Below are 25222 nucleotides of genomic sequence, written 5' to 3'. Positions count from 1 at the left end.
ATGCTCCCCATGTGCCGTGGGTGACGCTGTCGTGCACCTGGCGGTTGTTCCTTTTTCCAGAGCGAATTGAAGCCTCAAATGAGTGCTCTTCTAGCTCAGTAAAGTTCCCCCAAGGTTTTAATTTATTAATTTAAGATTTCTTGGAAGACGAGACCCCGAAAATCACGACATTGAAGCGCGCGAGCCCCAGGAATTTCCCTGTGACGCCACGACTCTCTTGATGGAGGACGGACTCAAATATGGGGCAAAATGGCACTCTTAAGTGACATTTGCATATTAGAGTCCCTCGCCCATTAATTGTCATTTATTATTCTGAGGAGATTCGCCGAGATCATCGCATCGGAATTGATATAGCCTTCGGATCCACCAGCACTCCAGTTTCTGGACAATGCGGAGAGATCGTTGGCCTGGACTTTTCGGACCTCCCATTCCCTTCGCGATAACCTCTCTCTCAAGGTCAATTCACGTACTCTGACTCTCGGGAATTTAATTGAATTTAATTTGGTTGAATTTAATTGAAATTAATTTATTTTATTTATGAAGAATAGAAATTCTATTTAAGTCGGAATATTATTGAGAAATTGAATAAATCACGGAGTAAATTTAAAGTAATTATCTCACCCCTTATCTAATTAATTTTTTGATTCTTCGTTTTGATTTTTCTGTATCTTTTAGTAAATTCGCGACATCCTTCCTAAGACCGAGCGACCGATCCTACCCCGCTCTCCGAATACCTCCGAGCTAGTCGAGCTAATTCTGCAACCTCTCCCTTGATCTCCCCAATTATGGCTAAGTTTTCGTATGGTTCTCTTTAATGCGGTTCGTTGACACCGCTGGAACAAAAGTCAGCTGGCGCCCGACAACATTTTTCTCGTTTTCCCGTTTATTTCGTTTATTCGGTTTTCGAGGATTTTCTTCATAGGGGACATCGAGGAGCAGAGGCCGAAGGTGACAACACTCCGGCTGTATTGAGTTTCGCATCGCGTTATGGATAAGTCTACGGTTTATATTTCAAGTTTTGAGTTTCACGTGGGTTAGTGCCGTCACAAACTTGTTGATGATGATTTGTAATATTTAATGTTAAGAAACCGTGTTTTTTCTTCGATGATTAAATCCAATACCACTTTGCTCGACTCTTATCCTTGACTCTACCATCTTTGCTTTACTTCTCATCTTTGCTTTACTCTCATTTCTTACTGTGACTGCTTACACCAGCAGTCATCACTCTGATGCGATTCTGATGAATTCTGATGCGTCCCACATGAACGCCTGAGGCTTGATTTAATGAAATGCATGCAAAAGTACTGATTTTTGATGAGGAAATTTATTTCCAAAATATGATTGACCGTAATTTCTCGAGCAGTAAATTGAATTGAATGCATAAAATAAAGTTAGGGATATAAAAGCGATGAATGAAAATTCCAAAATTAATTTTGCTGATGGAAATTGAGTTCAGAAGAAGGGAAACGTTGGAAAGTAAGTCTGCATGACCGCTGAACCAGTCCAGGAGACATAAAAGATGAAGAACATGGAACTGTGATCTGGAGGACTTCATGGAACCTCATCGCGTTTATGCAGTATGATCTTATAATAAATACAATAGTGGATGTAAGAAAATTCCTCACTGGGTGATAGGGAGAAAGTACCTCACAGGAGGCCTTCCGTCTTCCAACGATAGGTACACAATTGATATTTTTCCTTTTGAAATGCTGCCAATATCACTCCCATCTGAGAAATGCATTTAGAAACGTTCTCACACTTGATTGCCATAACCTTGAGCCATTGCAAAAATAACCACGTGGCTATTGAATTAATGATAGAGTATATAACTGCTTCAACGAATTTATCGAAAAAGCTGAATTATTGCGTCATTTAATACCAGTTGAAATTGGAATCAATAAGAAAATCGAGTCGGACTCAATTACGTAAATAACTTGGAGGGGGTGACTGGATCAAATTTTGACCTTTGTGGAGTTCATACCAGCTGCGTTCCCGTCGCGAACCGTGGGTAATGCTAAGTTCTGGTGAAGCTTGATACTTTAAGAATAAGTGCTTCACTATACATTGAATTTATATGAACACCTCATAAATGAAATTTCATAACTGCATTTAGAAGGGAAAGCGCTGAATGGGAAGTCCCGTACATCTACATGACCATTCATATTATTAAGTGTGATAGCTCAAAGGAGGTTGAATTCATTTATAGCAACCAGGTTTCCACACAATATACGTCGAAATACTTCAAGATCAATATAAAAAGTTGATATTTACCTATCAGTATCCCGAATGAATAAGAGTTGCTATGTTATCTAATTACTGAATTAATTCCAGGGGGTTAGAAATAAATACGAATCCAACTTCTGAGAGTTCACGCAATCAACGGTTAGGTCAAACAAATTTATGAATTTTAGGATATTTTTCCCGAAAAATCATGCCGCGGAATTGGAAGAGGTTTATTCTAACAGATAGAATGATTCACCATCTATATTCTGTTATTTTTTTCCATTCAATTTAATCTTAAATTAATGGAGTTTGAGTATTTTGAAAAAGTTCATTTTCGACCAATTTTACAATTTCAACTTTTTTTTGCTTCTGCATGGAAGCTTTGTAATCATGATTTTTTTGCTTTCCTAATTTTGGATGGAAATGTTTAGAAATGTCACGAAACATGAAGAAATGATGGTTATAAAAAATGTCTGTATGTGGGACCTGGTGGTATTACCGCGCACCTAACAAAATAATGCATATTTTGAAAATTATGATCAGATTGTGGACGAATAAACGCGAGAAACGTATTTTGTGGTGATTCAGCTTCAAGATTATGCACTTTTTAGAGTTGTTAATACAGAAAAAAGTACAAAAATAATTAATTATTTTCTCGACGGTCTGTAAGTGGTATTACCCACCGCTGCGAGTATTACCGCTCGCCGAGTTTTCAATACCGCGCAGGGTGCTGTACCATTGTCAACGGCCTCCAGAGCTAAGTCCAAGGCATTATCTTTCCACTTTCCTCTTTTCTTTAAGGATGTATTGCTGTCTTACCAGCACCTTTCATGTTTTTTACCGATTTCTGCCAAAGTGTTGATCAGATGGACGCAAAAAATATACCGTTTTTGAGTTTTGTCCTCATTAAATGACTCACCAAATTTCATAGTCATGTGACTATTTCTCTACATTTTTCCTAAAGTTTTGTGAATTTCCAAAAAAGTTTAGAAAAAACGTTGAAAAATTGTTGCATGGCGATGAGACTTCTTGAATCATGGAGTAATGATAAAACTCAAAAACGGTTTTTTTCGCATTAATCTGGTCAATAGTTTGCCAGAAACCTGCAAAAAACATGAAAAATGGTGGGGAAATAGCAATACATCCTTAACTCTTCAGGGTTCTTCTTCCGTGGCATTTCTATAAAAAAGACGAAAAAACACACCATCGATTCATGAAATAATCGAGGGATCAACAGATGACCATAACCTATCTGTCGGTTTCCTCTTTAATGAGAGCCGAGCAGCTTCAATGGATTAATTAAACTTTAATTTCACTTCAAAGGATGTCTTATTTTTGCCTTGTGGATTTATTATGCTAATTACAAATTAGGAAAACCGACTTGGAAGTTAAGTACCTTTGCCAGCTGGCAGTCCAGCCTGTAACTCACTGCGCGGGATTGCCCTCGCTCGGCGCGCGATATTACCCGCAAACGAAACGCTGTAATAAATAATCGATAATAATTATTTGCATTGTTGTCAGACAATAAAAAAATCCATTGACGTAAAAAACTACACTGAATGTGTCTCTAGTAATTTCATGTGATTTATTCCATTCCACAAAACAAGAAAGCTTAAATTCTAACGGCCAAATTTTACATCGTGAAAGATGCTGAAATTCTGGCTGCTAATCGCTGCTACTAAGACTCAGATTTGTGCTAAATTTCAGCTCGATCGGTTGAGCGGTTCCTCAGATAAATCGATTCTTCGAAAATCGTTTCTTGCCGATATCTCCTAAACCGTTCGTCCGATTCGATTTTTTTTCCAAACACTCGTCTAGATAAAACCTATTTTATTGCATCGAAAAAAGACCATTATACCCTAAGCAATGTAGTTTTATTCTTGTTTTTTCATTTTTTTGATGAAATTTCTTGTTCGCTTGATAACTTGAAAAATAATTGAGATAGGCACTTGAAGCTTGGTATGATTTTAGGTCTTATGGTAACAAAGTTTGGGATTCTGCATGAACGAAATCGGACCAGTAGTTTCGGAGATATTCAACTTTGTATAGGAAACTCTTTTGCACAATATCTCAAAAACTATTGGTCTGATTTCAATTTTTTTTTCAAAATGTGCGTTATGATGTCATCTATGTAGATCTGGATATGCGGTAGTGTATCGGCCAAGAAATTTTAATTTCAATTGTACAACTGTACAGAACTTCCCCCTCCACTACCTCTAAATGATTGACATTCGGTATAGTAAAAACGCGACGATAAACCGGAAAATTGTCCTTAATTACATTATATATACCGCTTGTGAGCTTTTCAATGGTGTCACCATTTTATTTTTTGGGTTAACACTAAAAAAAAGAAAAAATCTTTCGTAAAACAACACTTGCTAAGAACGAGTGCGACCATTGGTCTGTTTACAAAAATTTATGAAACCGGGCAAAAGCTATGGTGCCAAGTACAGATTAATAAAGCCTAAAGATTATGACGCACCTCATATACAACTGAAGTGTTGCACCCAGCGTGGGAGGTACTTATAATTATAGTAGGTTCTCGGCTTAAAGGGATAAATCCTACCAATGGTTTATCGGCATTTAAATCTGAGAATTTATTACATGATTATAATTACTGGGTCATCTGACTGATTACAAAGAGTTTCTGACTTTTGTACGCGTCGGAGTCCAATTCAGATTTGATCTGTGTAGACTCAACCGTCTCTTAAATAATACATTGATTGTTTAAATTTCATCACTTGGTCAGCAGAATCCCGTTACGCTGGCAAGTGTCCCGCTGACAATGCTGTATGTTCACATATTAAACAATAACGCAATTGACCAAATCTGGGCATAACAGAAGAAATAATGAAAATCATGAAGATGATATTCAAAATATGAGATGATACAAATTCCAATTCAACCTACTTGGCGAGATTTTTATTTATTTTATTTATTTATTTTAATACCTGCCCCACAGGGATGTTCCTATGACAGGGGACGATACAAAAAAACTTACAGCCACATAAATGTGTTGTGTATTGGACAAATCAGCGCAGAGGGAAATATTATATCTAAGAAATTCAGAATTACAACGGTTGCAATCTCAACAACATACATCAGAGCTTCAATCTGTATATCATCGTGAAGTTAATGCGTACCAGGGGACAGAAGGAGCGCCTATTTAACTCAAAAAATATAAAGACAATGAGTTTGACATGAATAAGCCCGCTCAAGAGTGAGTCAATTTATACCAATAAACAATCAGACTACCTTGCCTATGGCTCGACCCCCGCATCCTCCAGAAGCCCATAGTAAAAATTCCTGAGTTTCAAAGCGTTTATAAGAAAAAAGTATAGTCTTCTTGCTCTATCTACTATACCGTCAGGAGCACTAATGAAAGAGATTAAAGATTTCTGAGCATAATCCATGTTGACAGGATCGACTAAGGCCAATTCCGGAATCCAGTGACTCCTCAGATTCCCGTAAATTGGGCACACCACTATAAAGTGGAGAACCGAATCCACGTGCCCGTCTGGTAAATTACATGCCTTACAGTTGCTCTCAACGAAGAACCCGGCAGAGAGACCTTTCAACGAGAAACGATGGAACCTGAAGCTTGCAAGTCTGGTCTGCACCAGAGCACAAGCGTGGGCCCAGGAGAGTCTGATATCTAGGTATGGGGTTTCTCAGCCATCCGGACCCCGAGGAATCTTGAGTTGAATGCTGGAGGACCTTTGGAGAGACAGTAGATCTGACTCCCACCAGTGCTGCGTTAACTTCCTGATTAACTCGTCCTTCCTCAAGGACGGATAGGAACTGTCCATGTGCAGCCACATGTCAAATTCTCCAATTTTCTCCAACAGAGTATTCATCTGACAGACCCAGTTGAATTTGACAAATTTGTTTTGTTCTTTCCTTGTCATATTTGGATTTCTATTCAAGAAGAGATAAACTTCTCTCAGCAGACAGATTTTGGGCAGTGGGTTTTGGTCCATCTTCAGGACTTTAATAATCCATCCCAGGGACAGAAAGAAAACCTTAGTCTCAATCGGTGCCAGGTTCGACTCGAGACGCAACAGATAGGTCGGTGTGCAAGTGGGCAAACCAAATAGTCTCCTGAAATAGTATGATTGCACTGGTTCCAGGAGGTGCGAGTATCTGAGGGCCCAGGCAGAAGCTCTGTATAACAAAGTGGAAGTAACAATGGATTAAAAAATTCTAAGATTACTAGCGAAGCAATCAGACCTCACCTTGGCGAAAATGTTCAATATCGAACTACAGGCAATTTTTTAGCCTTGTGCGTTGCATTTTTGGCTGCCATTAGGCCCAGAGCAGAGCCTGCAATTTCAATCCCCAGATACCTGTACGACTTCACAGATTCAATGCCATTATCTTCAAGAAATATCAATTTTTCTCTCGCAGGCCTTCCTTGTTTACAGATAACTATCTGAGTTTTTTTCACATTCACTCTCATACGTTTCAATTTAACATACTCCTCCAGAGTTGCAACAATTTTTTGAGCTTTAATAATATTTTCTGAGAGAAAGACCAGGTCGTCAGCATACATGAGGGCAAGCACATCCGTATGAGCATCGAGGTGGATTCCCTGAGCTCCCCTGTCTCGGAAGAATTTATCCAGGTCCGATAAAAACAGAATAAACAGAAGGGGGCTCAGAATCTCCCCCTGAAGCACCCCCTCCGTTATTTCAATCCTCTCACAGTAGTCCGTACATTGCCTCACTCTCAGATTTGCCTGATTATAAATATTTTGTAGAATTCTCAAGAATTTCGCGCTTACACCGATTTCAAGCAGGAATCGAAGGAGTTTTTTGTGATCAATCGAGTCAAACGCCCTCTTGAAATCAATAAAGAGGGCGTAGACTTTCCTGCTACTGAGCCTAAGTTCTTGATTAACAGCAACTGAGGGAAAAAAAAATATCTAAACAGCTTTTTCCCCTTACAAAACCTGCCTGAGATTCAGGAATAATGTTCAAGCCCAGAGCCCAATTCTCAAGTCTCGATTTCAAAATTGTGGTAAAAACTTTAGCTATAGAGTTTATTAATGCGATGCCGCGGTAATTCCCCGGATCTCTCTTGTCTCCTTTTCTAAACAGCATTGACATAACCACATTTCCCCAAGCAGCAGGGATGAATTCTGAGTCTAATATTTTGTTAAAGAAAACCGTGATATATAATAACCAGTTCCCAGGTAGGTTTCTGAGGAAGTCATTTGCTATTTGATCATCCCCAGGGGCCTTTCCCGGCTTGTTAGCCTTAATACTTTTAATCACTTCCTCAGCTGAAATGGGACAATCCATGATTGGATCGAAGACCCCATCCAGGGGGATCAAATCAGCACATCTGGGAGAGAAGATAGACTGGTAGAACTCCGAAAATCCAGTGAAACCATAAAACATCTAGGTATAAAAACCCTTACAAAATTCGACCACCAACCAAAAGCCAACAGAGTCTTTGACTTGCGAAAATTTAAATGTGATATCCTCGAAATATCGCATTTTTTTATACTTTAAAAGGTTATGATGACTTTCCCTGCCTGATATGAATTCTAGTCTTGTATTTACATCAAAATTAGAGCTGACCCATCTTTTGTACAACCTGTCAACAGCAGCCTGCGATTCAGAGCATTCTTTATCGTCCCACCTCGCTTTTTTTTCTTTGACCGGAGAAGGTGAAATTATTGTCTTATACATCCCAAGATCCCTTGCACAATCTTTGATGGCCAGAGATCAATTTTCGTACAGAAGGTCTACCGACGCAGTCTGAAAATTGACTGCAGTTTTGGGGGATAACTCCATCCCTAACTGAAAATTCATTGCATTTTCTTTCACCCAGTTAAGACATTCAGAATTTCTAGTTTTTAAAGATTGATTTACATGAGGTTTCAGTGAGGAGATAAATGTAACCTCGACTGGAAAATGGTCTGAAAGAGTGATTTTACTATTTACAGTGAGACCAGTTATCAAGTGTACATCATCATAACTCACAAATACCAAATCAACTACACTGGCACCATTTTGAGAAACAAACGTGAAATTTCCTGGGAGGACGCCCACAACTCTGCCATTGAGAAGAACAAAATTGAAGCTTTCCATAATATCTAGTAATAATTCACCTCTTTCATTATCTTGTTTGTGACAAGACACTCTGTCTGGAACCAATCTCGAGTCTTCAAGAGCTTCTTCCGGCCACGAGTTGTGCTCAGCCACCCAGGAATTAAAATCACCCCCCACAATAATCATTTTGCCCTCAGCCCTAAAGCAAATATCTTCTAGTCTCCTTTGAAAATTTATGAAAGACATTTGCGTATCACTTTTGAAACTCAAGTACACCAATCCTACGATGCACACCATATCACCCAGATTGATCTCCATGAAGCTCGAGCAGTCATCAGACACCAACACCGTACAGATAGCGACTTCTTTTTTCGTGAAAGCAGCCAGGCCCCCACTGCTACGACCTATCAAGTACTCCTTTACCGCTGGCATCCACAATTGATGGAAGTTGTCCCAACGTTTGGCTATAGCAGGAGGTATCTCTGTCTGCCAGGTCTCACAGATGCAGCAAACGTCACTACTCACAGCTTCTAGGAATTGTGAGATTCTGCTAGGTCCATTGGAGTTTCAATAGATCATGGAGGTTGTTCCGTATTCAACTGGATTAGCAACCAAGGCTTTGCTCGAGGGGTGCACTGGAGGGAAAGAGTATGAATCTATTGAGCACTGTTAATGAGAGGTTGATGACTGTGACGAATTTACGATATTCCGTGTGATACCAAGGGGAAGAGGGTTTGAGCGATTACCTTTTTTCGGTTTTGTGATATCGATGGGTATCAGTTTGTCTCTGAGCTCGTCCCATTTGTACCACTGTTTATCAATTTTTATTTTCGAAAATCACAGCATACCCGTGCAACCCACTGACCTTTTCTCCTTCGCAATAGCCCTCAGCTTGGCAGCAATTCTTTGTTCACGCTGCGTGAGGTCAGCGTCAAAGAAGACGGTAGTGTTCGCAAGAGCCTCTTTTTTGCTTCTCAAAATCTTCAGCTTAGTGTCCCAACTGTCATATGTTATGATCGCCTTCGATGGGACTTCCTCCAGATTGATCTTCTTAATCTCGTCCGTGAGGTGGAATTTAGCTTCAAAAAATTAGCGCCTTGCTCCAGCATCACAATCTCTTCGCTGAGTCCAGAAATCACCAGATTGAGTTTTTTGTTCTTCTTCTCTGTTGCGTCCATGGCTTCTAGCGCTCTGTTCATGTTTGCAGCCAGTTCGTCGTCTACCTCAGCTAGAGCTGCAGAGACATTGTCTTTCATATCAGCTTGGACCTTCTGTTGGACATTTGAAGCGATTTCCTCTCTCAAATCCTCAATTTGCTGGCGGCTAGGACCCTTTGCGTGCTCCTCTTCAAGTCTGGACAGCCTGACTTCTACTTCCTTCCAGCGATCATCATGTTTCTTCTCATTGGCTTGTATTTGTTCTTATAGGGAGGAATACAGAGTGCTGAGCCGTCCAGTTTTTTCATTCAGTGAACTGAGTTTCTCGTCCAATTTTTCAATGACCAGAATTATTTTGTCTGATTTGTCTACGCTACTGGCCTGAGCCTCGTTAACCATTTTTGTAGTCTCTGCGGAGTAGCTCAATGACAGCAATGGGCACTGAGGGAGACCCACTGGGGCACGTTAATCTGATCCGCTGAGAATTTAAAGAAAGACAGAAGATTGTCCAACTTACGCTTTTTATACATTGAAACAGCAGGAGTTGATTCTCGATTTCTTTTCTTTCCTCTGGTTCACAGGGATGTAAGTGGGGTGTTTCTGTGTTTTTCTTCACACTTCAAATGACTTTCTGCCAACGATTTTTTCCCTCTCCGTATGGGTGGTTTGAACTGAGGCTTCTTGGACTCCTTCGATGCCAACATCGTGACCACAGCAAAGGAGCTGTTTGAGCTGGAGGTGCTGCTCAGCCTTGAAATCCTCAGTACTTGCTCTGGTGAGTTTAGAGAACCCTCGGGCTCTTCTGTGTTTATTTTTACTTTATTTTTACTTGGCGAGATTTTGTGTAGCTTTAATCGCGAGCCAAGTAAGTTGACTTGGAATTGTTATCATTTCAAATTTTATGTATGATTTTCATGATTTTCATTATTCCTTCAGTTTTATATGAGTTGCGTCATAATCTCTAGGATTTATCAATCTGTACTGGGCATTATAGCTTTTGCCCGATTTCATAACTTTTGTAAACAGACCAACGGTCGCACTCATTCTTGACGAGTGTTTTTTTTACAAAAAACCTTTCGTTTTTTTGGGAGATTTCACATATTTTTGGAAAAACAAGACAGCGTCTTCTGCATTTTTGATTTTTGAAAGAGAATAATTTTAGGCCACATAACGACAATCGTTTTTTTCCCTTGAACGATTTTTTTATTCATTGCACCCATCTCATCCATGTATATTTTTAATATTACAACTTTTGTTAAATTCCAGAACTCAGTCTCGATTATGGCCTTTAGTTGTTAGAAATTGTTATTTTATTTTTTTTATTTCACATCGAATATTATAGCAGAATAATTTTTAGTTGAGAGGTTCGATTTTTGTTTTAGTACAACTTATCTCACCAACGAGAATTAATGTTAATCAAAATCATGGTCTCGATGAATATATTTACAATTTTTCACTACTGTCATTCATCACTTTCCTGGGAGAATGGTTATTTAGCATACATTTTTGTTAATCGAATGAGAATCATTCCGTGTAATTGACAAAAAACGCCGGTGTTCATGTCAAGTGGTATTTAAACGCGGATCCGATCCACCAATCCCCTTTGAATTTGGGACTGACGTAATCCAACACAGCCAACTCCCAACACCTCACGAGATCGCGAGGCAGAAATCAATGGTACCAACGTTCCCACTAAAATCTGCCTCGAATATTTTATAATGAGAAAAATAAAGAAACGACGCACAATGAAATTCTTTACATCGGCATATTTCATTCATTTTAGCATGAAAAAAATGTAATAAAAATTGCAATGGCTGGCTTACACCAGCATTACATAGTAAAAGTATAATTCAAAATGTGCCACGGTTTGAAAATTAAAATTAATTAATTAATTGAAAATTAAAAAATTAATTAAATTATACGGAAAAAAAACGGGTTTGGGGGTCGTGAAGGGGGAATAATTGGCTGGTGTATATAACAAGCAGTCGCGCACTCGTTCTTGCCGACGGGACGTAACTGCTTTCCTTGATACGCGCATAGCAACAGGCTGATATTCACATTCTCGCGATTCACATTATAAAGTAGGAGAATCAAGTTACAATGTTGCCCAGATAAGAATTCAAAGACTCGCTTGAGGGAACCTTTTTTCCCTGATGCTTGGCAATATGAGTATCGATCCAGACCTGTTCCAGCATTTGCTTGTTGAGGCTGGGACATATCAGGCTCAGTGCAGGCTCAGATGAGCCCAAACCCATTGAGCCTCAATAAAGTAAGGCTTGCGGCAGCCCTTGGCAAGAGAGGCTTCCCAAATTTCGTTAAAAAACAGAATTAATTAGTTTTGAATTCATTGATATATTGGAATAAAAAAAGACAGTTGTTAATGGTTGAAACGGAAAAACAAATACAATACACGCCCAATACTTCTAATACCAAAATCAAATCCTATATTTCAACAATTGGCCGAATGGCCAAAGGGATAAGGCCTCGGACTAGAGATCAGAAACACCTGGGATTGAATCCCAGAGGGTGCAATTTTTTTTTTTTATTTTTTCATTCCTTGTGATAATGGATGTTATTGGATAATCAACAATCGTTGAATAACACTAATAAACATAAATAATGAGATAATATTTTGAAAAACAAAAATATTTGGTATTTCGAGGCTTGAATGAACCGTTCTTCCCAGGCCTCGTTCAAAGCCTGGAATTTGAGGCTTCAACAAGCCCTGCGATTCGAGGCTTCGGTAGGCCTTTGGTTCGAGGCTCTACCCCCTGTTACGATTCAAGGCTCTCTCAGGGCTGAACTCGTGGTCAAATTCAGCCTGAGTCCAGGCTTGTTTAGTCTTCGCCGAAGCCTTGTAAAACCCTTTCCCCATCGTCAATTCCTACATGGGTAACAGCGCCTGTCCAAGTGAGCCTTACATCCAACGTCGAAGTGTTGCCATCGATGCATTTAAATGTGAGTTATAGAACGATGGGAAACGTTTTATTCTCACTTCAACTTAATTATTCGAGTAAAATGAAAAATTAATTCAGTGCTGTATCTTTTCTCCTTTTTTTGAAAAAAATTCGAATTTCTTCAGGTCATACATATATATGTATTGTAACGTGTTATTTTGGTTTTCGGCCGTTCGACGGTGAAATCTCAACGTCCGGACGTTTTTTTTATTTACACTTTGTTGTTTTGTATCGAGCCATATTCATTGCTCATTGGATGACTTCAAGGGACTTGGAGCCTGGACAGTTTGTAAGGAGCTGGTGAGGAAATTCCATTTTTAAGGAGCGAGCCCTGGAGGTTATCGAGCCGCGTTGCATTCAAATTGTTTGAATGATTCCCTCAATGGTGAGAGTTTTGTGGACGATCGAGTGGTGGCACTAGCAATTGGAGCTAAGGATATGGAACATGGCGGACTACTCCCTAGACTGGACCGGGAATTGGGGTCCAGGCGACTGGACTGACGTTTGACGTCCAGCAAAAATGTTGTGGATTGGGGAAAAATCCTTGGATGATTTTTCCGGGATGAATTCCTCAGGAATTATGGAGGATTCATGGTATAATAAACGTGAATTGAGGCACGTGTTTCTTTGGGTTTGGTTGGGTTGGATTGTATTAACCAACCAGAGAGGGCCATTGATCGTCTCCGAGCCAATGAGAGGATTGGTTCGTTGGAGGAGAAGCTGTTGCGTTGGTGAGCACGCTGTTAACGAGACTTCTCGTTTGGACGGCATCGAAACCTGTTGAGTTTTGGACTATTGAGTAAAATTTAACGTGATTTATCGGAGTTTGGAAATTCTACCTCTCCAGAGGATTAACGACATGCTGTCACCTGTGCTGAATTATTTCGAGTTTTGGAAATCACGGTGAGCAGTGTGAAATCTCCAGAGAGTTCTTTGTAACGATATCTAGCGAGATTATCATTTTGGAATTTATTTGTCGTAAATTTTGGGACGCTTGGCGTCTGGCGAATTGTGACGCCATTATCAAGTCGAGTCATTTCTCGTTTCGAGATCTCGCTATTTATTCGGTAGAGTAATAATTTTTTTTCTCGTATCCGAGATAGATTTATTTGTTGTTTCCTTTTTGGCAAATTAATATTCGGTTTGATGAATTGTTTGTCGTCCCTTGATTGAGATAATTTCTGTTTGATGACAAATGTTTTCATAAAAATATCTATCCAGTCAACATTTTTACAAACTTTTGTTGAGTTGTTCCTGAAAGGAAATCAATCCATCTCACCAAAAAATACAATTCCCACAGAAAATCAAACAAACAATTGAATGGCAAAAGCAAACTAATTCTAAAATCTGAATAAATGATCAAAAGTCGGTAAAAACAATGAATCTGGAGTAGAACTGTTTGGTTTCCTTCAGTTCACAATTAAAAAGGTGTTTTATCTTGAAAATTGAAAAAAATAATTTGTGTATATAGCGTCACAAAGATTTGGAACCCTATATACATTCCCCTCTTTAATGTAAACGTGAATACCGTAAGAAGGACGGCGAAGCTCAGTATGTACCAGAAATTTGAAATGAAGAAATGGCTAGGAGCCGGATAGCTCAGTTGGAAGAGCACTCGATGCATAATCGGAAGGTCCCGGGTTCAACTCCCGGTCTGGAATATCCATTGTTTTTTCAGTAAAAATTTTCTGGTTATTCATATTGAGAATAACAATGATAAGTTCCGGCCATTATTTCCAGTCAGTTGCTTCAAATTAATCAAACCAGAATGAAAAAACTCTAAGGCATTCTATCAAAATTGCACGATGTTTCGAATGCTCTGGGCATTCTTCCTCAGGTGCATTTATTGTAAACTTATACGCAAACTAAAAAACCTCAAACATATCACTCGGAGAGTTCAATGGCAACAGGTAGCTTCCATGTATCTCTGGCAGAAGTCATAAATACTCCGTTCTAATTTTTAATAAGTCAAATGTATCACTACTAGTCGTATCACAAAGAAATAAAAACAATAACATTGCCAGCGGCCAGTGACTGGGCCATATGACATCACTACTAGTCATATCACAAAGAAATTAAAATAATAACATTGCCACCGGCCAAGATGTCATATGGCCTAGTGACTCACTTTGGCCCCCGATGAACGAAAACATTTTTCAGTTTTCACTTTTTCTACATACTTTTGAGAGTTTTGAATAGCCCGTCGTCAGTGATGCAAATTTTCCGGTGTGACAAAGTATTCAAAGTACATACAACTTTCGACAATTACGCTGAAAAAAACTATGAAATTATCAATTTGTGACATGCAAAATTCGAGACATAATGACCCATAAAAATTGATCAGTTCGATGAAGTAAAGAAAATGAGGTGTCATATCGAAGATCTCATTGAGATCTTCGGATTGGTATACGGAAAAGACTCTTTTGTCAGGTACAATGTTCCAATAGTGGATGAGAAGACCGAATTTCAGGATGTGACATAACTCTCAATAGAGAAACAATGTTCAATATCTCGATTAAAATTGAACCAAATTGTATACGACATTTAAACAACAAATGATGCTCTTTCGAATGATATATCGATATTCTCATAAATGTGAATTGGAAGGATAGAAAAAATCAGCCAAATTTGAATTTTCAAGAAAAACAGAAAAATGAATTCTTCTCAATGCGAAGCTTATTTGATGACCTTTTCGAATATCTCAACAATTCATCTACTTTCTACGTCCAAAAATGGTAATTCAACACGAAACGCTAAAAAACTGGGATTTTTCAATTTCTGACATGCAAATTTCGAGCCATAATGAGCCGTAACAATTGATTAAGTCGATGGAATAACAAAAATGAGGCAACATTTTGAAGATCTCGTTGAGATCTTCAAATTGGTATATCATATAGCCACATTATTCAAGTCTAAAGATCCGATAATGGATGAAAATGCCGAATTTCAGGTGTGACAAAATTCTACCGAATTGCCTCCCATACATCACATTCGAAAGAGGGAATGATGCACTTCAAGATGATATACCAATTTTACGATAGATTTAAGTTGGAAGGAGAGAAAAATCCTTCCGAAGTTGAATTTTTTAGTTAAACATGAAAACACAATTTTTGACTGAAAGTTGCCTAACTCAATCAAAAATGATAATAATCAAATGAGCTACATATCAATTTGAAGCTCATTTAATAAGCTTTCTAATGTATAAATATATAGGGTTCTTCGAAAAGGGAGCTCGGAATTAGCGGCAGAACCAGGAAAAAGATGAGCGTTACGGTCACGGATTGTTCTAAGATGGGAAAAAATGTGAAACGCTTCACGATTTTACGTGTTTCAATGTGTGAAATTAATCGGAATCCATCTGTTCATCCATATTATTTTGTGCTGTACTAAACAGCTTAAATTCACAAACTGGCAACCTAGTCCCAACTTGGTAAGAAATGTGGGGACCCATTGGGAACTAATGGCACTGTGATGAATAGTACTTGTGATGCATTATTTGTGTGATGTTTAGATATGCAACCGTGCGTTCTTCGAAGCGTTGCTTTACGGCCGGAATGATACAAAAGAAATTAATCGGAAAGTTCTGAGTTCGACCTCTAATGGGCCACACATACTCCAACCTATCCCTACCAGTCAAACCAGTCAAACCCCAGCCCGGGAGCGAACGAAGCGAGGCACAGGCACTGATTTTTTTCTTTATTGTTATCTTTGGTCCACGGTTCCATCAACCAAATAGATATAGTAGTTGCAGGGTCTCTTTTACAATCAAGGGTGCAGGGCTTCCAGAATCGAGAGAAACATTGTCTTCATTCACTCACTCAACAATATCGCAGTTTTGTTCTCTTCATTGATGACACACATGACTTCTCCATTCCGTCTTGACCATGTCGAAATCCTACATAAGATTCGTGAGGACTCACCCACCACCCCTGTAGCGTCTCGCTACACACACACCAACGCGTAACACACGCACAGATGCGACAACGCTGAGAGACGACTGGACATCGGTGGCATCATCGCGCTCTGTCACGCGCCCAGTATAAAATACCTCTCGCTCGCACCTATTGTCATGCGAATCCAAATTCCCGTCTTACGCGATTTAAGATAGTCAGTAGAGTCTAACACTGACCTCCGATCAGATCACTTAGATTATTCTGTCTCTTTTGTATATATATTCCAAACGTCTTGATTAAACTGTAATTTAAATACTAATTACATTTGTTAGTGAATTGTTACATCCCTCAGCAACCTCAATTCCTACACCCCCACGTAAAACACCGTATGAAATCTTTGACCCCTTCCTCCCCCTACTTCTTACATAATTTATGGACAGGCCCAAGGGGGAAAGTTGGTACCACTGCTACTGAGTTCAGATGAGTGTAGGGAGTTGGCTGTGTTGTCTGCCTTGCCGCCGGTATTCAAAAGTGATTAGCGGTTTATAAACGCGCCGTTTATATATGCTTCAATACCCGTGACTACAATACTTTCCGGATGGAGTTAAGTGGAACTCTTGTTATGATTTTCAACTTTTGATTTTTCGCTCCATTTGCTTGTTTATAAACAAAGATATTAGGATTTCGACTCGATGACAAACATTGCATTTTGCCTCAGGTTTCCTCGTTATTTAGAAAAAATATATGTTGAGAAAAACGGGTGAATTACCGCGAAAAAAACAAGCAGGGGACAACGAGCATATGAACCGCGCCATGTGACAGTGAGCATGTCACAGAGTGAGATCTTATATTTTGTCGCCATCAATACACTGATGGCGGGCTTTCGAATGATCTGAAATATTACAAAAGTTTATAGCTTCACAACACTAACTAGCAGAAAAAATTTCAGACAGTTACCGCCACCTCCATGAGTGCTAACGAAATTCCAATATTTCGAATACTTGATATGAGCGAGTATGCATATTTTCTGTCCAAATTTCAAGTTGATATCTCGATTTTTGCACAAGCTAGAGTGTTGACAAAGTTTTTTTTTATGAAAAAATGGAGAAACCGGAATATCTCGAAAACTTTGTATGAACGAGTATATATGTTTTGATTGATTTCGATAGAAGGCGTCAAAACGAATATTAAAAAAAAAATCGAAATCGGTCCACTAGTTTTGAAGCTATTTGCGGGAAACTATTTAAAAATGAATCGCTTTTTCTCAAAAACTTACCAAAATAATTTTGCACACAGCTAGTCCTCATTAGGATTTGCAATCTGACAAAATTTCAATTTTCTTCAAATTACTTTAGCCACTTAACTACTTAATTTTGCTCAAAATTGACCACCGGCAAGGTGGCGGAGGACTTGATCACGTACAGACATGGTCGCCAAACTTCGTATTTTTACGTTTCAGACCACTCTACATTCTTTTCAATCACAACTCGAGAATGTGAAAATCGAAGGATTGCAATGCTTCCATTCCGAAACAAAAATTAGCAGAAGAGCACTCACTCAGGACGAGCGTTACTCTCTATATAATGAATTGCAGGATTAAAGATGTCACTACAAAAATGTGTAAAATCTCTCGAAGAACACAAATAAATTTTTGCGAAACAACTCGCCAAGAACAGGTCCGAGCTTCCTGTTTTCAAAAAGTGATGAAATAACAAAAAGTGCCAAGCACTGAATACATAGAGACTGGGCTATTGGACTAACATCGGACTGGGCTATCGGTCACTTGTTCCCATTGCGGGTGTGTCGGAATTCGATTGGGTTTTCGTTCGCTCACTTCGGTCGCTCCCATTACGTGTGGGCTAGAGTGGGTGTGACCCGTTCAGGTTCGAACCAATAACTACCAAACCAATTCCCATTTTTTTAACCATTAAATATTCAATACGGAAATATCCATGAGCGTTAACAGGTTTCATTCTTTGGTTTCTATACTCAATTCCTTTTTTCTCTTATATGAGCCATACATTTAGTACATTCATTGGAAAGCTTATTATATAACTTCGCCAACTTTTCATTAACTTCGGAGAGTTTTAGACGAAAATTGAATTTTCATGTTTTACTTCGAAAATTAATTTTGGTTGGATTTTTCGATATACATAAATGGACTAGGCGGGGATATCTATGCTTTTTTTGAAGAGCATGTACTATTCTTCGAAATTGTGCACGGTAATTGTGATTCAAGGAAATTTGCATCCTGTTATAGCAGATTGTTTCCACTTTTTACGTTATGTTACGCGCCATAAATTACAGTTTTTGCCATTTATCAAAGTTTTAGGTATGATCTGTGGGGATAAATCATATGTAAATTTGAAGGTCTCATCGAGATCTTCAAATTGATATCCCATATCATTTATTCGATCCGCCAGATCAATCGTTCTACGCGATAGTGTAGTGATTTTAGAATGTCACGTTTTGAAAATTTTCACCATTTTCCTCTTAATGACAAGATTTGCCCGGTTTCTGTTCAAATCTGTAGAGATATTCTGTGCTCAGGTAAAAATATATCAAATTATCTCGAAATTTACCCCTGGATTATGAAATTGAGGCTAGTTTTCATTAATGTATGTGAGTTTTTCATTAAAAACCTTAATTCCATAATGTTTATTGTAAATTCAGCTTGGTTTGAATTTTTGTATACCTATCGGTCGATGGTATGCAACTGTTCATATAACAGTTTACAGGATAGTTATTGCTATAGAACAGAAACTTTATGGGAATGAGAATTACAAAAATAACATATATTGATCTCATGCAACCAAGCTAGCGCGCGAAGCGCGCGTCCCGTCTACCCGTATAGAAATTCAAGTGGGGATGCGGCTAAACCTCCGCTCTCGCTCTCGAACCGATCGCTGAGCCCCGGCTTGACTGTATAGCAAGCGGGGATTGAGCAAAGAGATTTCTACACGGGTAGTTAGAAAAAAAAATCAAATTTCGAAATTTCCATCCGAATAACGTGAAAACGATTGAGGCGACTTTGCTGAGTATCCAATTAAAATCGAATGGTTTTAATCTAATCCAATGATTAGTAGGGGTCATGAAATGTCGATAAATCATGGAAATTCAAATTTTGATTTTCGGGATAATTAGAATAACTTCCTCCCTTACGGTTGGGGAATTGATACCATGTAGATGCATTGATCATTAAAAAAAAAATCAAATATCATTGTTATTCGCGGTAAAATTGTGGAATTCGCAGAGAAAACTCATTTTTTAAATGATTTTCACACGTTTCACGTGAATGACTGATGAATCGCTACGACGATCAGTTTCATGATCTCATCAGTTTCAAGTTACATCAACACCCATCGATTGGAAAAAAAATTTCAAAATTTCTCCTCCAGGCCATTTTGCGGATTTTACAAGGATTGTTATGACTAGTTGAATTTGACGGATAGTTTTTTAGAATTGACATAGTTTAAAATTTTTTAAATAATGGATTGAGGGGGGGGAGAATTTTTGTTTTTAATCAATAACAACAGTAAAGTATTTATAAACTCAACAATGTGGTTAGAACAAATGATTAATTGATGTTCACAATGGATGTAACTTTACAGATTAAGATGGGAATTTTGTAAAAAAAACTGCGCCAAGAAAAAGTTTTGTGAGGTTTTTACTGGAAAGTGGACATTTTTGAAAAATACAAATAAATGAAAAAGAAAGCCAAGCCAAGAATGTCAAATAAATGGGTATAGTACACGATCGGATTTCTGTAAGAAAAACGTTCTCAATAGAAAAAGGATTGTTTAAAAATCCTCCATAAAATAAAAAATCAGTAGGAGCAGGACTTGATTGATATAGACAGTGAGTAGCAAAAAACCGCGCCAAGAACGTTGATGGAAGCCTGCAACAGGGTGGGTAACACTAAGGCCCCTGGCTTGGATGGAATCCCCAATATCACCCTAAAGGCAACTATCCATACGATGCCGGCGAAGGTTTTGGACGTATACAATGAGTGCCTAAGGGAGGGCACTTTCCCTGCCATGTGGAAGCACCAGAGATTAATACTACTCCAGAAAGGGAAAAAAGCACCGGATGACCCGTCATCATACCGTCCACTCTGTATACTTTATACCGCTGGCAAAATCCTCGAGCGAATTGTCCATCAACGAATAGAAACAGCAGTCGAACCCCTGTTGGCGGACAACCAATATGGGTTCCGGAAAGGTCGATTCACTCTGGGTGCTATCAACCTTGTCGTCGACACCGCCAGGAACGCGATCTCAGGGAGAAGATGGCTCAATGGCACGAAGAAGTATTGCCTAGTAGCGACACTGAACATCAGAATGCTTTTAACTCGGCGAGGTGGGAGCGTATAATGGAAGCTGTCGAGAAGTTCAACGTATTTAAGTATTCCGGATACTTGCAAAAAATGATCGGCTGCTATTTCACTGGAAGAGTCCTTAAGTACAATACGGAGGACGGTCCCGAGGAGTACAAAGTCACCGGAAGTGTTCTTCAAGGCTCGGTATTGTGTCCCCTGTTGTGGAACACCATGTACGATGGGTTACTCAAGCTGAAAGTGCCGCGGGAAACTAAGCTCGTGGCATTTGCAGATGATGTGGCTATGGTAATTGTGGGAAAATACCTGGAGGAGATCAACCTCAGTTTCGACATGACTTTCGCAGACGATCTACCGCTGGATGAACGCCGTGGGACTGAAACTGGCGGAACATAAACAGAAGCCGTGCTGATCACTAGCAGAAGCAAAATTGAGACAATCATGCTGCAGGTCGGGGCCTGCGAAATCACCTCCCAACCGTACATCCGATACTTGTGAGTGATGATCGATGTCCGACTAAATTTCAAGCAGCACGCTGAGCACTTGAGTATCAAGGCGTCTGGAGTCAGATCCAGCCCATCGTGCCTCATGCCCAACATAGGAGATCCGAAACAGAGAAGACGAGCATTACTGTCGTCGGTGATCAGGTCAGTGCTAACCTACGGCATTGCCATCTGGGCTGATGCATTGCAGTTGCAGGAATCACGGCGGAGAATTACTCCAGTCTATCAACTGAGTGCTCTGCGGGTTACGAGCGATTATCGTACGGTATCCGACGACGCAGTGTGCGTCATCGTTGGGATGCTCCCCGTAGAAGAATTGGCCGAAGAACGAAGGTCATTGTATAAGCGGAGGAAATCTGGGACACTGAGCGCAGCAGAACTTAGCGCAGACGAGAGGCGAAAGAGTCTGCAGAAATGGCAGGAGAAGTCGGACAATTCATCAAAAGGAAGATGGACTCATCGGCTGATCCCTTAGGTGAGCGGTTGGTTAAACCGTATCGATGGTTATCGGGACATGGGTGCTTCCGGGCGTATCTTCATAAATTCAAACATGAAGATTCCTCGAAATGCCCAGCCTCCACCGAGGTCGACGAAGATGTGGACCATGTATTTTTCAGATGCCCCCGCTTCAGCGAGATCCGGCATATTTGGGAATCTACCCTTGAAAGGGAAGTCTTGCCTGAAAACATGTTGGAGCTACGCTGTCGTCGCAGGCAGCCTGGGACGCAACGAGCATCTTCGCGACAGAAGTCATAAAGGAGCTCAGCAATGAGGAACGCAAGCGGAAAGCTGCAGAATGAACGCGAAATCTACTGGAACCTCCTCCCCGCACCCAACATCTCAGCGGGACAGGGGGACGTACATTAGATGAAACAACGTGAAAGAACAAATAGCTAAGACCTCCCTCGCGAAGTAATACTTACCGATGGTGCTGCGCGGGATCAAAAGGTTAGTGAATTTGTCTGATTGGAGTTGAGTCGGTATTGTTCCTTGTGATCGGAGCCCGACATACCCCAGTTGTCGGAGAAAATCTCGGATTCTCCCGGGCAAGTGGGGATGCGTAAATGCATTCTCCCAACAGATATAAAGACACACACACACACACACACATACACACTCACGCACACACACACACAAGCATGCCTGGGGAAGTAGGGAGACGAATCCCAGAGGGCAAGCCATACTGGAAGCCATGGTAGCGTTGGACGTGGTTTTGCTGAATAGCGGCGACGAACCATGAGAGGAGGTGCGACATCGATTGTGGACCTTACATTCGTGAGTAGCAGTCTTACAAAGGAGAACTGCTCATGGAGAGTAACAAACATTGAGACTGCAAGTGACCACTGCGCGATTCTGTGGCAGGCAAATATTGGCCAGAGAACCGCCCTAACACCAAAGAAGACCAACAGAATTGGCTGGAGGGTGAGCACTTTTGATCCTAGCTCCTTTTCAGCAGCGTTGGACGATCGCCCGATCAGTGGTAGCAATGCCACTGAAAAGGCACAAAAGTTCATGAGAAGGCTGACGGAAGCCTGCGCTACAACCATGACCAGAAAGCGGGCCACAAACCGGCACCCACCGGTGTACTGGTGGAATGAAACCATCGCCACCCTGCGAAAAGAGTGTAATGCAGCTCGTAGAGTGGCCGCAGGAAGCCGAATTCCGAGGAGTTGCAGACAAGATATACGGAAGTACGCCGAAACCTCAGCAAGGCCATCAAGCGCAGTAAAAAGCAATCTTGGAGGGAACTCCTTGCTGAGGTGGAAAGCGATACGTGGGGTAGACCATACAAGGTGGTGATATCGAGACTGAATAGTCAGCCAATGCCGTCACCAACGTGTCCTGTGCTGATGGAAAAAATCGTCACGGTGTTGTTCCCGCAACAGCCATAACTTCATCGCACAGACGAAAAATGGAAAGAGATGATTATTCGACCAATCACCAAGCAAGAACTGATGGAAGCCTGCAATAGGGTGGGTAATACCAAGGCCCCTGGTCTGGATGGAATCCCCAACATCACCTTGAAGACAGCTATCCACGCGATGCCGGAGATGTTTTTGGACGTATACAACGAGTGCCTAAGGGAGGGCTCCTTCCTTGTCATGTGGAAGCAGCAGAGACTTGTACTACTCCCGGAAGGGAAAAAACCACCGGACGATCCGTCATCATACCGTCCGCTCTGCATGCTCGATACCGCTGGCAAGATCCTCGAGCGTATTGTCCACTAACGTATAGAAACAGAAGTCGAACCCTTGTTGGCGGACAACCAATATGGGTTCCGGAAAGGCCGGTCCACTCCCGATGCGATCAGCCTGGTCGTCGACATTGCCAAAAACGCGATCTCAGGAAAGAGATGGCTAAATGGCACGAAGAAGTATTGCCTAGTAGCGACACTAGACATCAAGAATGCCTTCAACTCGGCCAGGTGGGACCGTATCATGGAGGCTCTTGAGAATTTCAATGTACCGGGATACTTGCGGAGAATGGTAGACAGCTACTTCACTGGAAGAATCCTCAAGTACGACACGGAGAGTGATCCTGAGGAGTATAGAGTAACCGGAGCAGTACCTCAAGGTTCAGTATTAGGTCCCCTATTGTGGAATATCATGTATGACGGGCTGCTGAAACTGGGATTGTCGCGGGAAACTAAATTCGTGGCATTTGCAGATGACGTGGCTGTAGTCATTGTGGGCAAATTCATGGAGCAGATCAATTAAACTTTTGACATGACCTGTGAAACGATCCGCTATTGGATGGACACAGTGGGCCTGAAGCTGGCGGAACACAAGACAGAGGCGGTGTTGATCACCAGCAGAAAGGAAATAGAGACGATATCGCTGCAGGTCGGGTCCTGTGAAATTACCTCCCAGCCGTACATACGATACCTGGGGGTGATGATTGATGTTACAATAATTTTGGGCCATGTTTAGGTCAGCAGCAGTAAACACTCAAAAAAATTCAAGAAATCAAAATTGCACTAAGTTTCGAATACTCTAAGCATTCCTCCTCAGGTGCATCATTTTATTCTACATAAACCGAAACAAAAAAAACAAAATTAATAATTATAAATCTACAAAAATATTCCCAGAATTCAACTGCAATTTACAAAAAATTTTCCAAAAAACCTCACCTTAAATAAGATATACTCCAAGACATTCATATTCCTCAAGAACTCATACTATGCTATCGTTGCGGCAAATAAACAACAACCGTAACCTAGAACTCTCACCACCAAAGTAGCATATCATTATAATCTCCGATTAATGCGACTGCTCCGAAAACCCATACTGATACAACCCTTTATGAGTTGACAGTGCCGATCACACCATCGGTATGCAAAAACTTTGTCAAAAAAACATTTTTCATTATCACAAACAACTTAACAAACGTACGTCAAATAATTCCATGAAAGTAATGTAAACAGTAGTCATGAAATAAATTCGCAGAGCGTTAAATTAGCGCCATCTGTCGCGAATTGAAAACACCAACATGTTACCCTATGCCAAAACATCTGAAGGAAGTCATAGATGGCGTTGGTGGCGCAAGTCTTCATAAACACATCCAAACCATACCATTAATGCTAGTCAACATTTAAATGTTCGTTAGTGGAACTTAATGATCTGATCATATACAGATCCTAGTTTAGCAGTCATTAACAAAATTCACTGTGTGATCATTATGTTTCCTTATATACATCATCTCCAATACCTCTCTTTTATAATTATTGCATTGTCTCTTTAAAATTTTTGAGCTATTGAAATCAAACTTATGCTTCATTTCTTTCACGTGACTAGATAGACCTGATCTGTATTTGTCAGGATTCTTCTCACTATTCATGTGCTCTCTTTTTCTTTCCCCAAAACATCTCATATTTTGACCTATGTAGCACTTACTGCAATTCCCGCAAGGAATCTTATATATCACACCCGACAACAAATCAGACTCCACCGGATCCTTTGTTGTTTTGAATATTTTATTCAATTTACTTTCCACCTTAGGGATTATTTGTACCCCAAATTTACCACAGGTGTGCTTCAATTTATCATTTAACCGCTCCGTATAAGGAAGAAACAAAGTTTTCCTGAAATCCACCT

The 25222-nt window shown here is 40.2% G+C and overlaps 2 protein-coding genes across 7 annotated transcripts in view; one reads left to right on the top strand and one right to left on the bottom strand.

Annotated features, from left to right (window-relative positions):
* LOC107037358 (hexokinase-2) overlaps positions 1–25222 on the bottom strand; it is a 332404-nt gene that overhangs the window by 285940 nt on the left and 21242 nt on the right. The window lies entirely within an intron of this gene.
* LOC107037354 lies at positions 21127–21603 on the top strand. Its single transcript, XM_015255868.1, has one exon. It carries the CDS (start codon positions 21127–21129, stop codon positions 21601–21603), a length of 477 nt encoding a protein of 158 aa, XP_015111354.1.

This window comes from Diachasma alloeum, unplaced genomic scaffold (genome assembly GCF_001412515.2).
Source record: "Diachasma alloeum isolate Michigan unplaced genomic scaffold, Dall2.0 Dall_scaffold_00218, whole genome shotgun sequence".
Taxonomy (NCBI): domain Eukaryota; kingdom Metazoa; phylum Arthropoda; class Insecta; order Hymenoptera; family Braconidae; genus Diachasma; species Diachasma alloeum.
This window is presented reverse-complemented; position numbering and strand designations above follow the sequence as displayed.

What these genes read in the sequence shown, in the direction of transcription:
- LOC107037354 (XM_015255868.1), top strand. Translation starts at nt 21,127, where the DNA reads ATGATCGATGTCCGACTAAATTTCAAGCAGCACGCTGAGCACTTGAGT.